This window comes from Scyliorhinus canicula, chromosome 2, assembly GCF_902713615.1.
Source record: "Scyliorhinus canicula chromosome 2, sScyCan1.1, whole genome shotgun sequence".
Taxonomy (NCBI): domain Eukaryota; kingdom Metazoa; phylum Chordata; class Chondrichthyes; order Carcharhiniformes; family Scyliorhinidae; genus Scyliorhinus; species Scyliorhinus canicula.
This window is the reverse complement of record NC_052147.1, coordinates 245,865,835-245,883,131: the sequence shown is the minus strand read 5'-3', so window position 1 is coordinate 245,883,131 and position 17,297 is coordinate 245,865,835. Positions and strand designations below refer to the sequence as shown.

At 46.2% G+C, this 17,297-nt stretch overlaps 2 protein-coding genes across 2 annotated transcripts in view; both read left to right on the top strand.

Annotated features, from left to right (window-relative positions):
• The window catches only part of LOC119962084 (histamine N-methyltransferase-like), a 233,759-nt gene that overhangs the window by 150,291 nt on the left and 66,171 nt on the right, over window positions 1-17,297 (top strand). The window lies entirely within an intron of this gene.
• LOC119962085 (histamine N-methyltransferase-like) overlaps window positions 1-17,297 on the top strand; it is a 98,885-nt gene that overhangs the window by 76,563 nt on the left and 5,025 nt on the right. Inside the window, exons 5-6 of the mRNA XM_038789940.1 lie at window positions 7,866-7,996; window positions 11,677-11,770. Coding sequence (XP_038645868.1) covers window positions 7,866-7,996; window positions 11,677-11,770 — 225 coding nt within the window. The remainder of the gene's footprint in view (window positions 1-7,865; window positions 7,997-11,676; window positions 11,771-17,297) is intronic.

Sequence of the window (17,297 nt, the reverse complement as noted above, 5' to 3'; positions counted from 1 at the left end):
GGTCTGTCCTGACTGGATCCCTATACTATGGATCGGTTTGGCTTTATTCCTGTTCAGAGTGCCTGTCTGCTGGCCTCTCTGTGATCTCTGGGGTCCATTACATTCCTTAGCCCAATGTCCTAACTGTCCACAGTTGTAGCATTCCTGCGACTTCTGTGGAGGGCTGCTCTTTCCTTCATTCACCCACACGGGTTTTTGGTGCTCTCTCACTGCCTGTATGTCTGCTGCAGCCTGAGCTTCTTCTGGGGATTTCACTTTACTCTTGCCCTGAACTGATTGCTCCCAAGCGCGGGACAATCTTTTCAGGACCCACTTCTCATTATGGGCCTCCTCTGAGGGGTCATAGCTGTTGCAAGCGCTCTGTCCTGCTTCTGTTGCATGAGAAATTATGGTGCGCGTCCATTTAACCATATTTTCACGGTTCAAATGGGCTCTATTTAAATCGCAAATACTGCGTTAAAATGGATCCACAGCCTTCCGGCGAATGCTGTGGGGTGCTCGGATTTCTTCTGCCGGCACTTATTAAGTCCTTCCACGGGGTCACCTCGATTATACCCTATGGCATCTAAAATGGAGGTGTGCATTTCCTCTAGGGTGCCTCCGCCAACGTTCTGTGGGTCGGGGAGGGCTGCTACTACCGATTGGTCTAAACTCAGAACTATGAGTTTAAACTGCTCTCTCTCTCGTCCAGGCCGTACATGGTAGCCTGTTGCTTTACCTTTGCGAAAAACTGGTGGGGGTCTGCGGTGGGGAGAAACGGAGTGATCTTCTCACACGCGTCCCTTAGTTGGGTTACAGTTAAGGGGGTGGTGTAAGTTATATCGGGTGCGCCTTCTATGGTCGCTTTTCTCTGGGTGGTGACTGGATTCATTGGAATGGTAACTGTGGGGGGTTGGGGTGCTTAGCCTTTTCTGCTGCGCTGCTGGCACACATGTTCCCTGAACATAACGCTGCGCTGTCTCACTTAACTCTTTCCAGTCTGGGGCATTCTCCTCATCTAACTGCGTTCCAAAGGTGCTTTGAAACCCATTTTGCACCGAAAGCAGCGATTGCAGCTCTGCAATCTGCTTCCTGCATTTCGCGTGATCTACTGTACTTTGCCTTTGTTCTGTGGTGGCAGCATGGAGTGCTCTCAAAGCTGCTTTAAGGTCAGAGCATTGCCTCTGCAAAGCCTCTACCTGCTTCTCTGATTCTTCTCTTATCAGGACGGCACGTTGCACGTCCTGATAGGCCTTTTCGTACTGGGTCTGGGAACTGCTGAGATGGGCTAGACAAGACTGATGTGCCCTCTTGGCATCATCCACCTCTCTACCTTTCTCTGCCAACTTCCCTCTAAGATCCATATTTTCCTGTTCGATGTCCCTGACATCCACTTTACTCATTCTATTTCTTTCTTCTAATTCTGCCCGGAGCGTCTGAACGACCTCCTCTGTGCCTCGCAATTGTGCCAAACAGGACACAATCGCCATCGGCTTACGTGCTTTACTCATATTTTTCTTGTGAATTTGAGAGAGGTTCTCCCACCAAGTATGTCCTATACTTCCGGGACCTGTCTCCTCATTCAAACAAAACTCTTTCCAAAGGGGCCATCCCTTTCCTTGCAGATATTTGTGGAGTTCCAGCTCCCACATGGGACACTGACCTACTCGGCTACTGCTGGTCGCTGCGACCACAAACCGTTCTGGGTTCATGAGGCGTTCCATTGCCTGCATGGCCATTTTTCTGACTCACTTTAAATTTAGAACAGGGGGTGTTGAGGTTATGTCTCACGAAACGGGTAAGGCTTACGCTATGTTCCGTTCACAAAACTACCGAAAGTTTGTCGCAACAAAAATGCTTTCAGGTTTTCCTTACAACCCTGTTAGTACGCATGCACTAAACACACTTCCGAATTACGTTTATTCCTTTGAACACCTTGAATATTTGTGATTTCTTTCCTTTTTCTTTACCAGATTTCTAATTCAAATTTCAGGGTCCTCGACGGAGTGGGGGTACCACTTATAACCGTGTCCCGTCAGGATGTCGCCACTAAATGTTGCACGTTTTGCTATGGGTGTAAAACGCGTTTATTGGAGTGTATTAACTTGCCTCTGTTAAAGGCCGTGTGCTTAACACTACTAGGCTCTGTATATGTATTTTTCAGCTCAGGGGTCGCCAGATGCCATATAGACACCTCACAAATATTCAAAGGTCAGGTTCAAAGTAATAAAACGATACACCGATTAGTAAGTTCCAAACGATCAATATTTATTATACAATTATAATAAATACGCATGCACACACTAAGGGACTAAGCTATGACTAAACTAAGCAATCAGAATACTTAACTAAACAGGAACAGGCAAGGTCAGGGAGCGAGGCCTTCGTCCCGGTCTTGGTCTGCAACCTTCAGAAAGCGTGCTGGTCACTGGGGGTCTAGAGAGCTTGGTTCGCGTAGCGAGCGTCGTATTGGCACTTACGGTTCGGCGGCTGGTGCTCAACGGCTGGAGTCAGGATACAGGATGGAGTTCTTGGTCAAAGCCGGAGCACGAAACAACAGACAGGACCATGTGTGGGGGTCTACTTTTATAGGGGTCCCCAATGTCCCTGCCTTTTCCTGGGCGGGCTTTACCTTCAGGTATCGATTGGATCGCTTCCAATCGATATCTTTTGAATTCCTCCAATGTGAGGGTCTTTCTTGATGGTGGGGGCGGTTTCTATAGTGGATACTTCTGGTGCCGCTCTGTCTGGACATCCACTCAAGTATCTTATTCAAACCCAAATGTTGCCATTGTGTGTGCCTAGATCTGGACTGCCTCATTAGTATGTAAAACGTTCTGCCATTATCACCTTTGGTTTGAGATCTTCCACCTGGCCAGAAACTGGTTTTGCTGCTTGCAAAATGCTAATGAGTGTTTGCAGGCTGCTTGCCTTGGCTAAACTGTTTTTCCCTGCAGTCTTAGCGATTCTCCATTTTGTTTAGTTCAGTGTCCATTTTAGGTGGCTACAGTGGCTACACACGAGACAGTCAGAGTAGAAATTCAAGAATAGTCAGAATGAATACGTTGCTTGAGAGATGGTGCAGGAGGGAGCAGTTCAGATTTTTGGGGCATTGGAAGCGGTTCTCGGGGCGGTGGGACCATTACAAATCAGATGGTCTACACCTGGGCAGGACTGGAACCAATGTCCTAGGGGGTGCTTTTGCTAACACTGTTGGGGAGGTTTTAAACTAATGTGGCAGGGGGATGGGAACCAGATTAGGAAGTTAGAGGACAGTAAAGAGGCAGCAACTAAAGCCAGTAAGGTACGAGATACTAAACTCAATGTGGCTGAGGGGAAGAGTAGACAGGGAGGAGATGGTGAACGCAAATGGACAGATGGTCTGAGGTGCATTTGTTTTAATGCGAGAAGTGTAGCAGGTAAGGCAGATGAATTTAGGGCTTGGATTAGTACCTGGGAATATGATGTTATTTGTATTACTGAGATTTGGTTGAGGGAAGGGCAAGACTGGCAAAACTTTACCTGATGCTTCAGGAGGGATAGAGAGGGAGGTAAAAGGGGTGGAGGAGTTTCATCATTGGTTGGAGATGATATCACAGCTGTGATTAAGGAGGGCATGATGGAGGATTCGAGCACTGAGGCAATATGGGTAGAGCTAAGAAATAGGAAGGGTGTAGTAACATTGTTGGGACTTTACTACAGGCCTCCCAAAAGCGAGCATGAAGTAGAGGTACAAATATGTAGATAGATTATCGCAAAATGTAGGAGCAATAGGGTGGTCGTGATGGGAGATTTTAACTTCCCCAACATTAAATGGGACTCATGTAGCGTTGGAGGCGTAGATGGAGCAGAATTTGTAAGGAGCATCCAGGAGAGTTTTTTTAGAGCAGTACGTAAATAGTCCAACTCGGGAAGGGGTCATACTGGACCTGGTATTGGGGAATGAGCCCGGCCAGGTGGTTGAAGTTTCAGTTAGTGATTACTTTGGGAAGAGCGATCACAATTCCGTAAGTTTTAGAATACTCATGGACAAAGACGAGAGTGGTCCTAAAGGAAGAGTGCTAAATTGGGGAAAGGCCAACTATAACAAAATTCGGCAGGAGCTCGGGAATGTGGATTGGAAGCAGTTGTTTGAGGGTAAATCCACATTTGAAACGTAGGAGTCTTCTAAGGAGAGGTTGATTAGAGTGTAGGACAGACATGTCCCTGTGAAAATGAGGGATAGAAATGGCAAGATTAGGGAACAATGGATGACGGGTGGAATTGTGAGTCTAGCTAAGATGAAAAAGGAAGCATACATAAGATCTAGGCGACTTAAAACTGATGAAGCTTTGGAGGATTATCGGGAAAGTAGGATAAATCTCAAACGCGCAATAAAGAGGGCTAAAAGGGGTCATGAAATATCTTTGGCTAACAGGGTTAAGGAAAATCCCAAAGCCTTTTATTCATATATAAGGAGCAAGAGGGTAACTAGAGAAAGGATTGGCCCACTCAAAGACAAAAGAGGGAATTTATGTGTGGAATTAGAGGAAATGTGTGAGATTCTTAATGAGTACTTTGCATCGGTATTCACCAAGGAGAGGGACATGACGGATGTTGAGGCTGGGGATGGATTTTAAATACTCCAGGTCAAGTCGGCATAAGGAAGGGGGAAGTTTTGGGTATGCTAAAAGGCATTAAAATGGACAAGTCCCCAAGTCTGGATGGGATCTATCCCATGTTACTAAGGGGAGTGAGGGACAAAATAGCTGGGGCCTTAACAGATATCTTTGCAGCATCCTTGAGCACGGGTGATGTGCCGGAGGACTGGAGAATTGCTAATGTTGTCTCTTTATTTAAGAAGGGTAGCAGGGATAATCCAGGGAATTATAGACCTGTGAGCTTGACGTCAATGGTAGGCAAACTGTTGGAGAAGATACTGAGGGATAGGATCTATTCCCATTTGGAAGAAAATAGATTTATCAGTGATGGGCAGCATGGTTTTGTGCAGGGAAGGTCATGTCTTACAAACATAATAGAATTCTTTGAGAAAGTGAGAAAGTTAATTGATGAGGGAAGGGCTGTAGATGTCGTATACATGGACCTCAGTAAGGCATTTGATAAAGTTTCCCATGGCAGGTTGATGGAAAAAGTGAAGTCGTATGGGGTTCAGGGTGTACAAACTAGATGGGCAACAGGAGACAGAGAGTAGTGGTGGAAGGGAGTGTCTCAAAATGGAGAAAGGTGACTAGTGGTATTCCACAGGGATCCGTGCTCGGACCACTGTTGTTTGTGATATACATAAATGATCTGGAGGAAGGTATAGGTGGTCTCATTAGCAAGTTTACAGATGATACTAAGATTGATGGAGTTGCAGATAATGAGGAGGACTGTCGGAGAAAACAACAAAATATAGATAGATTGGAGAGTTGGGCAGAGAAATGGCAGATGGAGCTCAATCCAGGCAAATGCGAGGTGATGCATTTTAGAAGATCTAATTCAAGAGCGGACTATACGGTCAATGGAAGAGTCCTGGGGAAAATTGATGTACCGAAAGATCTGGGAGTTCAGGTCCATTGTACCCTGTAGGTGGGAACGCAGGTTGATAGAGTGGTCAAGAAGGCATACAGCATGCTTGCCTTCATCGGACGGGGTATTAAGTACAAGAGTCGGCAGGTCACGTTACAGTTGTATAGGACTTTGGTTAGGCCACATTTGGAGTACTGCGTGCAGTTCTTTTCACCACATTACCAGAAAGATATGGATGCTTTAGTGAGGGTGCAGAGGCGGTTCACCAGGATGTTGCCTGGTATGGATGGTGCTAGCTATGAAAAAAGGTTGAGTACATTTGGATTGTTTTCGTTGGAAAGACGGAGGTTGAGGGGGGGATCTGATTGAGGTCTACAAAATTATGAGAGGTATGGACAGGGTGGATAGTAACAAGCTTTTTCCAAGAGTGGGGGTGTCAATTACAAGGGGTCTTGATTTCAAGGTGAGAGGGGGAAAGTTTAAGGGAGATGTGCGTGGGATGGTTTTTACGCAGAGGGTGGTGGGTGCCTGGAACGCTTTGCCAGCGGAGGTGGTAGAGGCAGATGTACCTTCCTCCAGATCATTTATGTATATCACAAACAACAGTGGTCCGAGCACGGATCCCTGTGGAATACCACTAGTCACCTTTCTCCATTTTGAGACACTCCCTTCCACCACTACTCTCTGTCTCCTGTTGCCCATCTAGCTAGTGCACCCTGAACCCCATACGACTTCACTTTTTCCATCAACGTGCCATGGGGCAGCAGGGTAGCATGGTGGTTAGCATAAATGCTTCACAGCTCCAGGGTCCCAGGTTCGATTCCCGGCTGGGTCACTGTCTGTGTGGAGTCTGCACGTCCTCCCCCTGTGTGCGTGGGTTTCCTCCGGGTGCTCCGGTTTCCTCCCACAGTCCAAAGATGTGTGGGTTAGGTGGATTGGCCATGCTAAATTGCCCGTAGTGTCCTAATAAAGTAGGGTTAAGGGGGGGGGGGGTGTTGTTGGGTTACGGGTATAGGGTGGCTACGTGGGTTTGAGTAGGGTGATCATGGCTCGGCACAACATTGAGGGCTGAAGGGCCTGTTCTGTGCTGTACTGTTCTATGTTCTATATATGCATGGGTGGGGAACAGAGGGAAGTAGATCCTTGGAAAATAGGCAACAGGTTTAGATAAAGGATCTGGTTTGGCGCAGGCTGGGAGGGCCGAAGGGCCTGTTCCTGTGCTGTAATTTTCTTTCTTCTTTGTTCTTTGTTCTAAAAGCTCATCTACCTTACAAGGCCCTATTTGCTAAGCAACATCACATGCCTTTTATTTATTCTTCATGGCACAGCCCTCAATAAGCACAATAGAAACACAGTTGGGACTGAACCAGCCCCCACCCATACAAACACCTTTGTCCAGCATGAATCAATCTGTAGGTTGTAGAAACATTAAGTTAAACTCACTTTACTAGATATGAATCCCTTAAAATCACCTTTGTTTTACGAACACCATTTAAAACTATACTTGATTTCTAATGTCTACCACTAAAAATATAAATTATTTAAAACTACCTTTGTTTTCCTCACGGTGGTACCTACATTGATGCTGGGTCAAACGTCTGGAAAATCCCTCCCTAACAGCAGTCTGGGTTTACCGATACCACAGCGGTTCAAGAAGGTGGTTCACCACCACTGTTTCAAGGTCAAGTAGGGATGGGCAGTGAATGTAGATCCTGCTGGTTATATCCACATCCCATGAAAGAATATAAACAACAGAATGATTCCAGCACTTTCCACTGCCATTGGGCAGCATGGTAGCACAGGTGTATAGCACTGTGGCTTCACAGCGCCAGGGTCCCAAGTTCGATTCCCCACTGGGTCACTGTCTGTGCGGAGTCTATACGTTCTCCCCGTGTCTGCGTGGGTTTCCTCCGGAAACTCCAGTTTCCTCCCACTGTCTAAAGATGTGTAGGATAGGTGGATTGGCCATTGCCCTTTGGCCATTGGTAAATTGCCCTTAGTGACCAAAAAGGTTAGGAGGGATTATTGAGTTACTGGGATAGTGACGGTTTAAGTGGGTCGGTACAGACGCGATGGGCCGAATAACCTCCTTATCCACTGTATGCTCTATGTCTATGTACAATAAACTTACTAATTGATGATGTGTCCAATTTTACAAACCAATTAATTTTCATCAGTAAGTGTGATATGCTGAAATGTGAAAATAGAAGCATAATGTTTAAATCTGTGCAATTTCCCCTGACACTAACTGGCCACTTCTAACCAGTCAGCAATGAGTTTCAGGAGACTGTATACGACAAAATAACAAACAAAAAGAATGTGTTTCCAATCATTTAATTAACATGAAGAACTTCCTTCTAAATCTACCTTTGCTGTAGATCTTGTGAAAGAAATAACTCAAGGACTTAACATCTCCTTCACTTGGAACCAGATGCGCTCAGAAGAATATGAAAAGCAAAACAAGGAGAGGAAGGAATGCAGAAAATTCGATTTCATTCACATGATCCAGGTTACTGCAGTAACTTTACAATCAGTACACAGGGAGATATTCAATCTGTCAGTCAGGGTTGAGTGTGAACCCAATTCTCGTCAAATACTCTGTCACTTAGTGTCAAAGCATTGATTAGTGTATGAACCATCGGCATTTTTATCAGTAACGCTCATTTCGACTTATTTTTCGGTAAGCTATTCCAAATCTTTAGGCTGCCTTCCCTTGACACCTCTGGTAGCAAATGTGGATGTGGGTGCCTAGTTTGCAGACTTCAGACAATGTTTATGAACATCTGCCATTTTATCTTGGGCAATATTTGAGCAGAATCTCTCTTATAATTTTTCTTCCATGTTAAACAAAATCACCACAGCGTTCCCATTTGACCACAGTTTAATTTGGAAATTTAGTGGCGGAGGAATGTGTGATTATGCAAGAATAAAGATGTTCGAGTGATTCAGTGGACTCAAGTGGCAGCACGGTAGCATTGTGGTTAGCACAGTTGCGTCAAAGCTCCAGGGTCCAAGGTTCGATTCCTGGCTGGGTCACTGTCTGTGCGGAGCCTATACATTCTCCCCATGTCTGCGTGGGTTTCCTCCGGATGTTCCGGTTTCCTCCCACAGTCCAAAGATGTGTGGGTTAGGTGGATTGGCCATGCTAAATTGCCCTTAGTGTCCAAAAAAATGTTAAGTAGGGGTTACAGGGTAACGGGGATAGGGTAGATGTGTGGGCTTCAGTAGGGTGCCCTTTGCACGGGCCGGTGTAGACTCGATGGGCTGAATGACCTCCTTCTGCATTGTAAATTCTATGATTGTAAAGGCTGCTGAATGGCATGTTTAGTGGGGCCACTTGGTGGCATCAGGCAGAGCGCGTCGAGTGACTTGCTCAAGATTTCACGCTGCTCACAGAGACCCATTTTAGTCTCATGCGCGATTCACCCATTGCGCCTGGATTTGCGGCGGGAGCAACAGGGTCGCTGAATCGCGCCCGTTATTTCACAAGCGAAAAGTGCGATAGGATTGGTGATCAGAAAGGATGATCTGAAAGAGGCGAAAGGGTTCTTTTCATCCAAACCTGCTGTGTGCTGTTTTGGGATGTAACTGTGGTGAGAACAATTCTGACTCTCTCTTCCCACATTAAGGTTTGCCTGATTGCCGCTGATAAATGTGATTCCCTTTGAAACAACTACTTGTTCATCCAAAGCTATCACATATTTCAGTCAGATGTTCCTTGGTGTGAGGAGAAAAGGAACTTGACAATAAAATAATAAAGTTCCTTGAGTGTGGAATTGATGATGTTTTCAAAGAGCTGACACAGACATAATGGTCTGAATTGGTCTCCTTCGCTCCTGTTTTTATGATTATATGTCTCAATGGAATGCCGATTAAAAATTAAATAGCGAATCAATAAAATAGTTGCAAACAACATGGCGTCAAAGATTATTAAGAACCTGGAAACTTTAAGTAATTCAATAGCACACTCTGTTGGATGCATTTCTGAGACTTTGGGGTTCAGATGCACTCCAGAGAGAATCTGTTCTACATAAGTGTTTTTGTGAAATGTATTTTGGGGAACCTTTCTTGAAGCCAGAGATATATTGTAGGACAAATACAGAGCTGGCTGGTATCTACTAGGATAAGACAAGTGTCATTACAATTGGCTTAAACAACCTTAGGTCATGGAGGGAAGAAATCCTGGCTGCAATTAAGCAGTTTCTATTGGAAATTATCTGTTGGTGCATAATGGGTGCGAGGAGAAATTAGTTTGGCTGTGAGGGCACTGTTTCATTATAAATTAATCTATTGTCATTTACTGTTTATTCTCACAGAGGAAATAGAGCTGTTTAGCTGTGATGCCTGTCAACCCTTTGAGACTATAGCACAGCGTAAACCAATGTGTTTAGATTGAGGGTTAGAAATTGGGGAAAAAAATACATTTTTTAAAATTTAAAGTACCCAATTATTTTTTTCAATTATGGGGCAATTTAATGTGGCCAATGTACCTACCCTGCACATCACGCAGACCGGGGACAATCTGCAAAATCTACACGGACTGTGACCCGGGGTCGGGATCAAAGCCAGAGCCTTGACGCCGTCAGACAACAGTGCTAACCACTATGCCACTGTGCTGCCCTAGAAAATAAATTTATACACTGCTATTTCAAAGATCAAGTTATCATTTTTTAATACGATTGATATCATTGGACCAAATATAATATTATTGCTTATTCTTCACCTGAGTATTCAAATATTGAATCTCCAACACTGGTTTTTCGGCGGGGGTGGGAATCGGGTCGCGCCGGTCGGGGCTCTTTGGCAGCGGCCCCTCCGGTGATTCTCCAGCTCGCGATGGGCCGAGTGGCCGCCCTTTTTTGGCGTGTCCTGCCGACGTATGTTACACCAGGTCCATACCAGCGGGTCCTGGCTCTGCAGCAGCCTGCAGAGTCCTCGGGGGTGGGGGGTGGGGGGGTGGGGGGGGGGGGGGGGGGGTGGGGGGGGGGGGGGCACAGTGGCCTGGCCCACATTCGGGGTCCACCGATCCATGGGCGAGCCTGTGCCTTGGAGCCGCTCTTTCCATCTGTGCCGGCCAGTGTAACGATCCGCCATGGCCAGTGCGGAGAAGAACACCCCCTGCGCATGTGCTGGGATGACACAAGCACATGCTTCCGCGCATGCACCAACTCGTGCCGGCAGGTGGAGGCCCTTTGGCGCGGGTTGGCGCAGCGCCAAGCCAAACCGCCGCCGCCGTCCTAGCCCCTGAACGTGCAGAGGATTCCGCACCTTCCAGGCGGCCCAACACCGGAGTGGTTCACGCCACTCCTCAGCGCTGGTACGGCCCGCCCTGCCGGTTATGGGAGAATCCCGCTCCTGGAATTTTTCCGGCCGGCATGAGCTGGCGCATGCGCAGGGAGCAGCAGCGTGTGCTTGCGTCATCCCAGCATATGCGCTGGGGGGTTCTTCTCGGCGCCAGTCATGGTGGACTGTTATACTGGCTGGCGCGGAGGGAAAAAGTGCCCCCACGGCACATTCCGCCCGCGGATCGGTGGGCCCTGATCACGGGCCAGGCCACTGTGGGGGCACCCCTCCGGGGCCAGATCCCCCAGAGCCTCCCTGAGGACTCCGCAGGCTGCTCGCAGAGCCAGGTCCCGCCGGTATGGACCTGGTGTAATATATGCCGGCGGGACCCGCCGTAAACGTGTGGCCGCTCGGCCCATCGCGTGCCGGAGAATCGCCGGAGGGGCCATTGCCTACGGCCCCCGACCGGTGCGATGCAATTCCTGCCCCCGCCGCCGGAGAATCCGGCAGCCTGCGTCGTGGTGGCGGGGCGGGATTCACGCTGCCCCCGGCGATTCTCTGGCCCGGCCGGGGGTCGGAGAATCCCGCCCCATGACACAACACAGCAGCTCTGGGCTGAGGCCTTGCCAGGGTGTGTTCAAATTCCAGAATGTGAAATTTCCACAGTTAGCAAAACTCCCCCCCATGGACAGTGAGAAACCAGAGAATACAGGGCTCAAACCCTGGCAGAAGCAGGTTCAGCCCCATGTTAATGCCCTCCTGCAAGTAATGTGCCAGGATTTCCCTTTGATCCAAAACAGAATCTCAAGGCACTTTGAGCCCGGTACCACAATTATTTTTCAGAAAAGGATTTATCTTATATGAGGATATATTTGCATTTTCTGGTGTTTTTTGTTCCTTGTCTAGATGTTGTACTTTGTACAAAGTGTGCCTGATACCATCAAGTACTTCCACAGCCTTCTGGAAACCAATGGCAAACTTCTAATAATACAGGTTGCAGGTATGTGATGTTTGGCATTTCTGATATTCTAGTTTCCTTATGCGAGGCACCGCCAGGCCAACGCAAACTGAAATTCGACAGCGGAAAAGATAATCAAATGTCATATCATTGCTATTCATCTTCCTTCTGATATTTAATCCCATACAATCTGGCATTTATCGAAAAATGTAACCATCAGAGCTACTCCTTGAACAAAATGTGGAAAATTACAGACATAAGAACATAAGAACTAGGAGCAGAAGTAGACTGTCCGACCCTTCAAGCCTGCTCCGCCATTCTATAAGATCATGGCTGATCTATTCGTGGTCTCAGAACCACTTACCCGCATTCTCGCCATTTCCCGTAATTCCTTTATTTTTCAAAAAAAAACATCTACCCTATCTTTAAATATATTGAATGAAGTAGCATCTACTACTCCTTTCGGTAGGGAATTTCATACTTTAACCACCCTCTGAGTGAATAAGTTCCTCCTTGATTCAGTCCTAAATCTACTCCCCCTAATCTTGAGGCTATGCCCTCTTGTCTTACTTTCACCTACCAGTGGAAACATCCTTTCTACTTCTCTCTTATCCATTCCCTTCAAAATGTTATATGTTTCTATTAGATCCCCCCTCAACCTTCTGAATTCCAGTGAATATAATCCCAATCTACTCAGCCTCTCCTCATACGATAACCCCCTCAACTCCGGAATCAGCCTAGTGAACCTCCTCTGCACCCCCTCTAGTGCTAGCACATCCTTTCTCAAGCGCGGAGACCAAAACTGCACACAGTACTCCAGGTGTGGCCTCACCAACACCTTGTACAACTGCAACATTACCTCTCTACTTTTAAACTCAATCCCCTTCACAACCAGGTCCCTCTGCATAGCAGCCTGCTGCAGCTTTTTACCATTTAAGTAATAATCCGTACTATTGTTACTCCTACCAAAATGCACAACTTCACACTTATTGACATTCTACTCCATCTGCCAGACCTTTGCCCACTCACTCAATGTTCCTCTATAAGGTTTTACAGTCCTCAGTACACTTTGCTCTGCCACACACCTGCGTGTCATCTGCAAACCTGGATACCTTACACATAGTTCCCAACTCCAAATCATCTATATAAATTGTAAATAATTATGGTCCCAACACTGATCCCTGAGGCACACCACTCGTCACTGATTGCCAGCCAGAATAGCACTCATTTATTCCCACTCTTTGTTTCCTGTTAGACAACCAATCCTCTATCCATGCTAGTACTCTACCCCTAACACCATGCATCCTTATCTTATGCAGCAGCCTATTGTGCGGTACCTTGTCAAAGGCCTTTTGGAAATCTAGGTACACCACATTCACTGGGTCCCCTTTGTCTACCTTACTCGAAATGTCTTCATAGAATTCCAAGAGATTCGTCAAGCATGACCTGTCCTTCATGAATCCATGCTGCGTCCGTTCAATGGGACAATTTCTATCGAGGTGCCCTCCTATCTCTTTCTTGATAATAGACTCAAGGATCTTCCCCACGACAGAGGTTAAGCTAACCGGTCTATAATTCCCCATCTTTCGTCTACTTCCTTTTTTAAACAGTGGCGTCACATTTGCTGTTTTCCAATCCTCTGGGACTGCCCCAGTGTTCAGCGAATTTTGGAAAATTACCGCCAGTGCATCTGCTATTACTCCAGCCATCTCTTTCAGTATCCTGGGATGCATTCCATCAGGGCCAGGAGACTTATCTATCCTGAGCTCCATTAGCTTGCCCAACACTTGCTCTTTCGTGATGGTAATGGTTTCCAGGTCCTCACCTACCTTCTTCTCTCGGTCAATTGCTGCCATGTTATTAGTGTCCTCCACTGTGAAGACCGATACAAAATATTTGTTCAATGCCTCCGCCATTTCATCATATCCCATAACTAAATGACCACTCTCATCCTCTAACGGACCAATGTTTACTTTAGCCACTCTGTTTAGTTTTATATAATTATAAAAACTTTTGCTATCTGTCCTTATATTCTGTGCCAGTTTTTTTTTCGTGTTCTATCTTACTTTTCTTTATGGCTCTTTTCGTGGCTTTCTGCTGACCTTTAAAGTTTTCCCAATCTTCTAGTTTCCCGCTGATCTTGCCCACTTTGTAAGCCTTCTCTTTCAATTTGACAGCCTCATGTATCTCTTTAGACACCCATGGTAGGTTACCTCTTTTCTTACAATTCTTCCTTCTCACTGGAATATTCTTTTGTTGAGCACTATGAAAGATTTCTTTGAAAGTACTCCACTGCTCCTCAACTGTCCTACCATAAAATATTTGTTTCCATTCTACTTTAGCGAGGTCCTTCCTCATTCTATCATAGTCCCCTTTGTTCAAGCATAGGACCCTGGTATTGGATTCTATCATCACACTCTCCATCTGTATACTAAATTCAACCATGCTGTGATCACTCCTCCCAAGAGGATCCCTAATGATGAGATCATTAATTATTCCTGCCTCATTACACAGGACCAGATCTAGGATAGCTTGCTCTCCCGTCGGTTCCATTACATATTGTTCCAGAAAACTATCCCGGATACATTCAACGATCTCCTCTTCAAGGCTACCCTGACCGAGCTGATTTGACCAATCTATATGCAGATTAAAATCTCCCATGATAACTGCTGTACCCTTTTCACAGGCATTTTCTTCATTTACTGCCCGTCCCAGTGTGATGCTATTATTTGGTGGCCTATAGACTACGCCTATCAGTGTCTCTTTCTTCTTAGAATTTCTAATTTCTACCCAAATGGATTCAACATCATTCTACATAGAACCTATATCATCCCTCAATGCCACCCTGATGTCGTCCTTGATTATTAGTGCTACTCCACCTCCCTTACATACCTGTCTATCCCTCCGAAACATCTGGTACCCCTGGATATTTAACTCCCAGTCGTGACCATCCTGCAACCATGTCTCCGTAATGGCTATCAAGTCATATTAATTCGCGATGATTTGTGCCATTAATTCATCAACTTTGTTACGAATGCTACGAGCATTCAGGTAAAGTGCCTTAATGCTGACTTTCTTATCATTATTAGAGAAATTGGAAATCATGAGATGTCCTAAGTTATCCTTCCTTTTTGCTTCATTCCTAGTCTGCCTTGAACTTAAACCTACCTGCACACATGCTAACCTGCTGCTTATCCTTCCATTTAACTCCCTACTCCCTGTCGCTTTCCCTTTTCCTTCCCCCGACTCAGAAGTTTAAAGTCCTACTGACCACCCTATTTATCCTTTTCGCTAGAACACTGGTTCCAGATCGGTTCAGGTGGAGACTGTCCCAACGGTACAGATCCCCCCGGTTCCAAAATTGGTGCCAATGCCCCATGAAATGGAATCCCTCTTTCCCACACCAATCCCTTAGCCAGGTGTTTACTACTTCCCTAACTTTCTTATCCCTATGCCAATTAGCACGTGGCTCGGGCAGTAATCCGGAGATTATGATCCTCAAGGACCTGTTCTTCAATTTCCTTCCTAGTGCTTGATAATCCCCAAACTGGTCCTCCACCCTAGACTTGCCTATGTTGTTAGTCCCAACGTGGACCACAACAACTGGATCCTCCCCCTCCAGTATCCTTTCAAGCCGGTCGGAGATGTCCCGCACCCTGGCACCGGGCAGGCAACACACCATGCGGGACTCCCTATCCGGCTTGCAAAGGATACTATCTGTCCCTCTAATTATAGAATCCCCTATAACAACTACTTGTCTTTTTGCTTCCCCCTCTTGAATGGCCTTTTGCACCATGGTGCCATGGTCAGCTGGCTCATCCTGTCCACAGCCCTTTTCCTCATCTGCACAGGGAGCAAGAATCTCATACCTGTTGGACAAGGTCAAGGGCTGAGGCTCCTGCACTCCTGAACTCCGAATCCCCCTACCTGCCTCACTTACAATCACATCCTGGTTTTCCTGAACACTTACTGAATTTGAATTACTTAAACTACCGGGTGTGATTGCCTCCTGAAGCAAAACGTCCAGGTAACTCTCCCCCTCCCAGATGTGCCGCAGAGTTTGAAGCTCAGACTCCAGATCATCAATTCTGATCCGGAGTTCTTCCAGCAACCAACACTTGCTGCAGATGTGGTCACTGCCATTCACAATGGGATCAGCCAGCTCCCACGTCATCCAGCTACAACACATCACCTGTCCAGCCATCACTACTTATTTAATTAACTTCTACAAATTTATGTTAAATAATTTCTAGTACTTCTCTGCTAAATAAAAGCTTAATTCAACTACTACAATACTCAATAATAAACTTATACCAAATAAGAGTTAAAAAAAACATTTTACCTTATCAAATTGGTTAGAGGAGGAGGGCGGGTGGGAGACACTACACGTGTAGTGTCTCGGATTTAACCGCCGCCCAAAGGTATAGGATCACTTACGTACCCGGCAGCCCTCCTGGTCTACGTCACCTCCGCTCCTGCTCCTCCCTGCGAAGAAAAGGCCGCTGGTGTTGACAGATAAGTAATTTAAACAAAACTCTTACCTTCCCGGCAACCCTCCTGGTCCACGTCACCTTCGCTCCTGCTCCTCCTCTGTTGTTGGGGAATTGTTGGAATCAATCATCAAGGAAATAATATCAGGACATTTGAAAAGTCAAAGCTTTATCCATCGGAGCCAGCATGGCTTTATGAAGGCTGAATCATGTTTGCCTAGAGTTCTTTGAAGATATAACAAGCAAAGTGAATAGTGGGGATCCTGTAGATGTAGAATTCCCAAAGGCATTTGATAAGGTGCCGTACAAAAGGTCAATTCACAAGGTGAGACCACATGGGATTAGTGGTAACTTATTCGCTTGGATAGAAGACTGGTTGACGGAGAGGAGATAGAGAGTCAGGATAAATGGGTATTTTTCTGGATGGCAAGATGTAATGAGTGGGGTGCCACAGGGTTTGGTCCTTGGGCTCAAGCTATTTACAATCTATATTAATGACTTGGGTACAAGGATAGAAGGTTCGATAGCCAAATTCTCAGATGACACAAAAATAGATGGGACAGTGAGTTGCAATGAGGAAATAAGAAACTTAGAAATAGGTTAGAAAAATAAGCCAAAATGTGGCAGATGGAGTTTAATGTAGATAAGTGTGAGGTCATAAATTTGGGTTGAAAAAATGGATAGGCAACTTATTATCCAAACAGGGAGAGACTTTGGTGTGCTCCGATGCAGAGGGACATAGAACATAGAACATAGAACAGTACAGCACAGAACAGGCCCTTCGGCCCTCAATGTTGTGCCGAGCCACGATCACCCCACTCAAACCCACATATCCACCCTATACCCGTAACCCAACAACCCCCCCCCCCCTTAACCTTACTTTTATTAGGACACTACGGGCAATTTAGCATGGCCAATCCACCTAACCCGCACATCTTTGGACTGTGGGAGGAAACCGGAGCACCCGGAGGAAACCCACGCACACAGGGGGAGGACGTGCAGACCTGGGTGTATTTGTGCATGAGTTCAGGTGCAGTAGTTAATAAGAAAAGCAAATGCAATCTTGGCATTTATAGCAA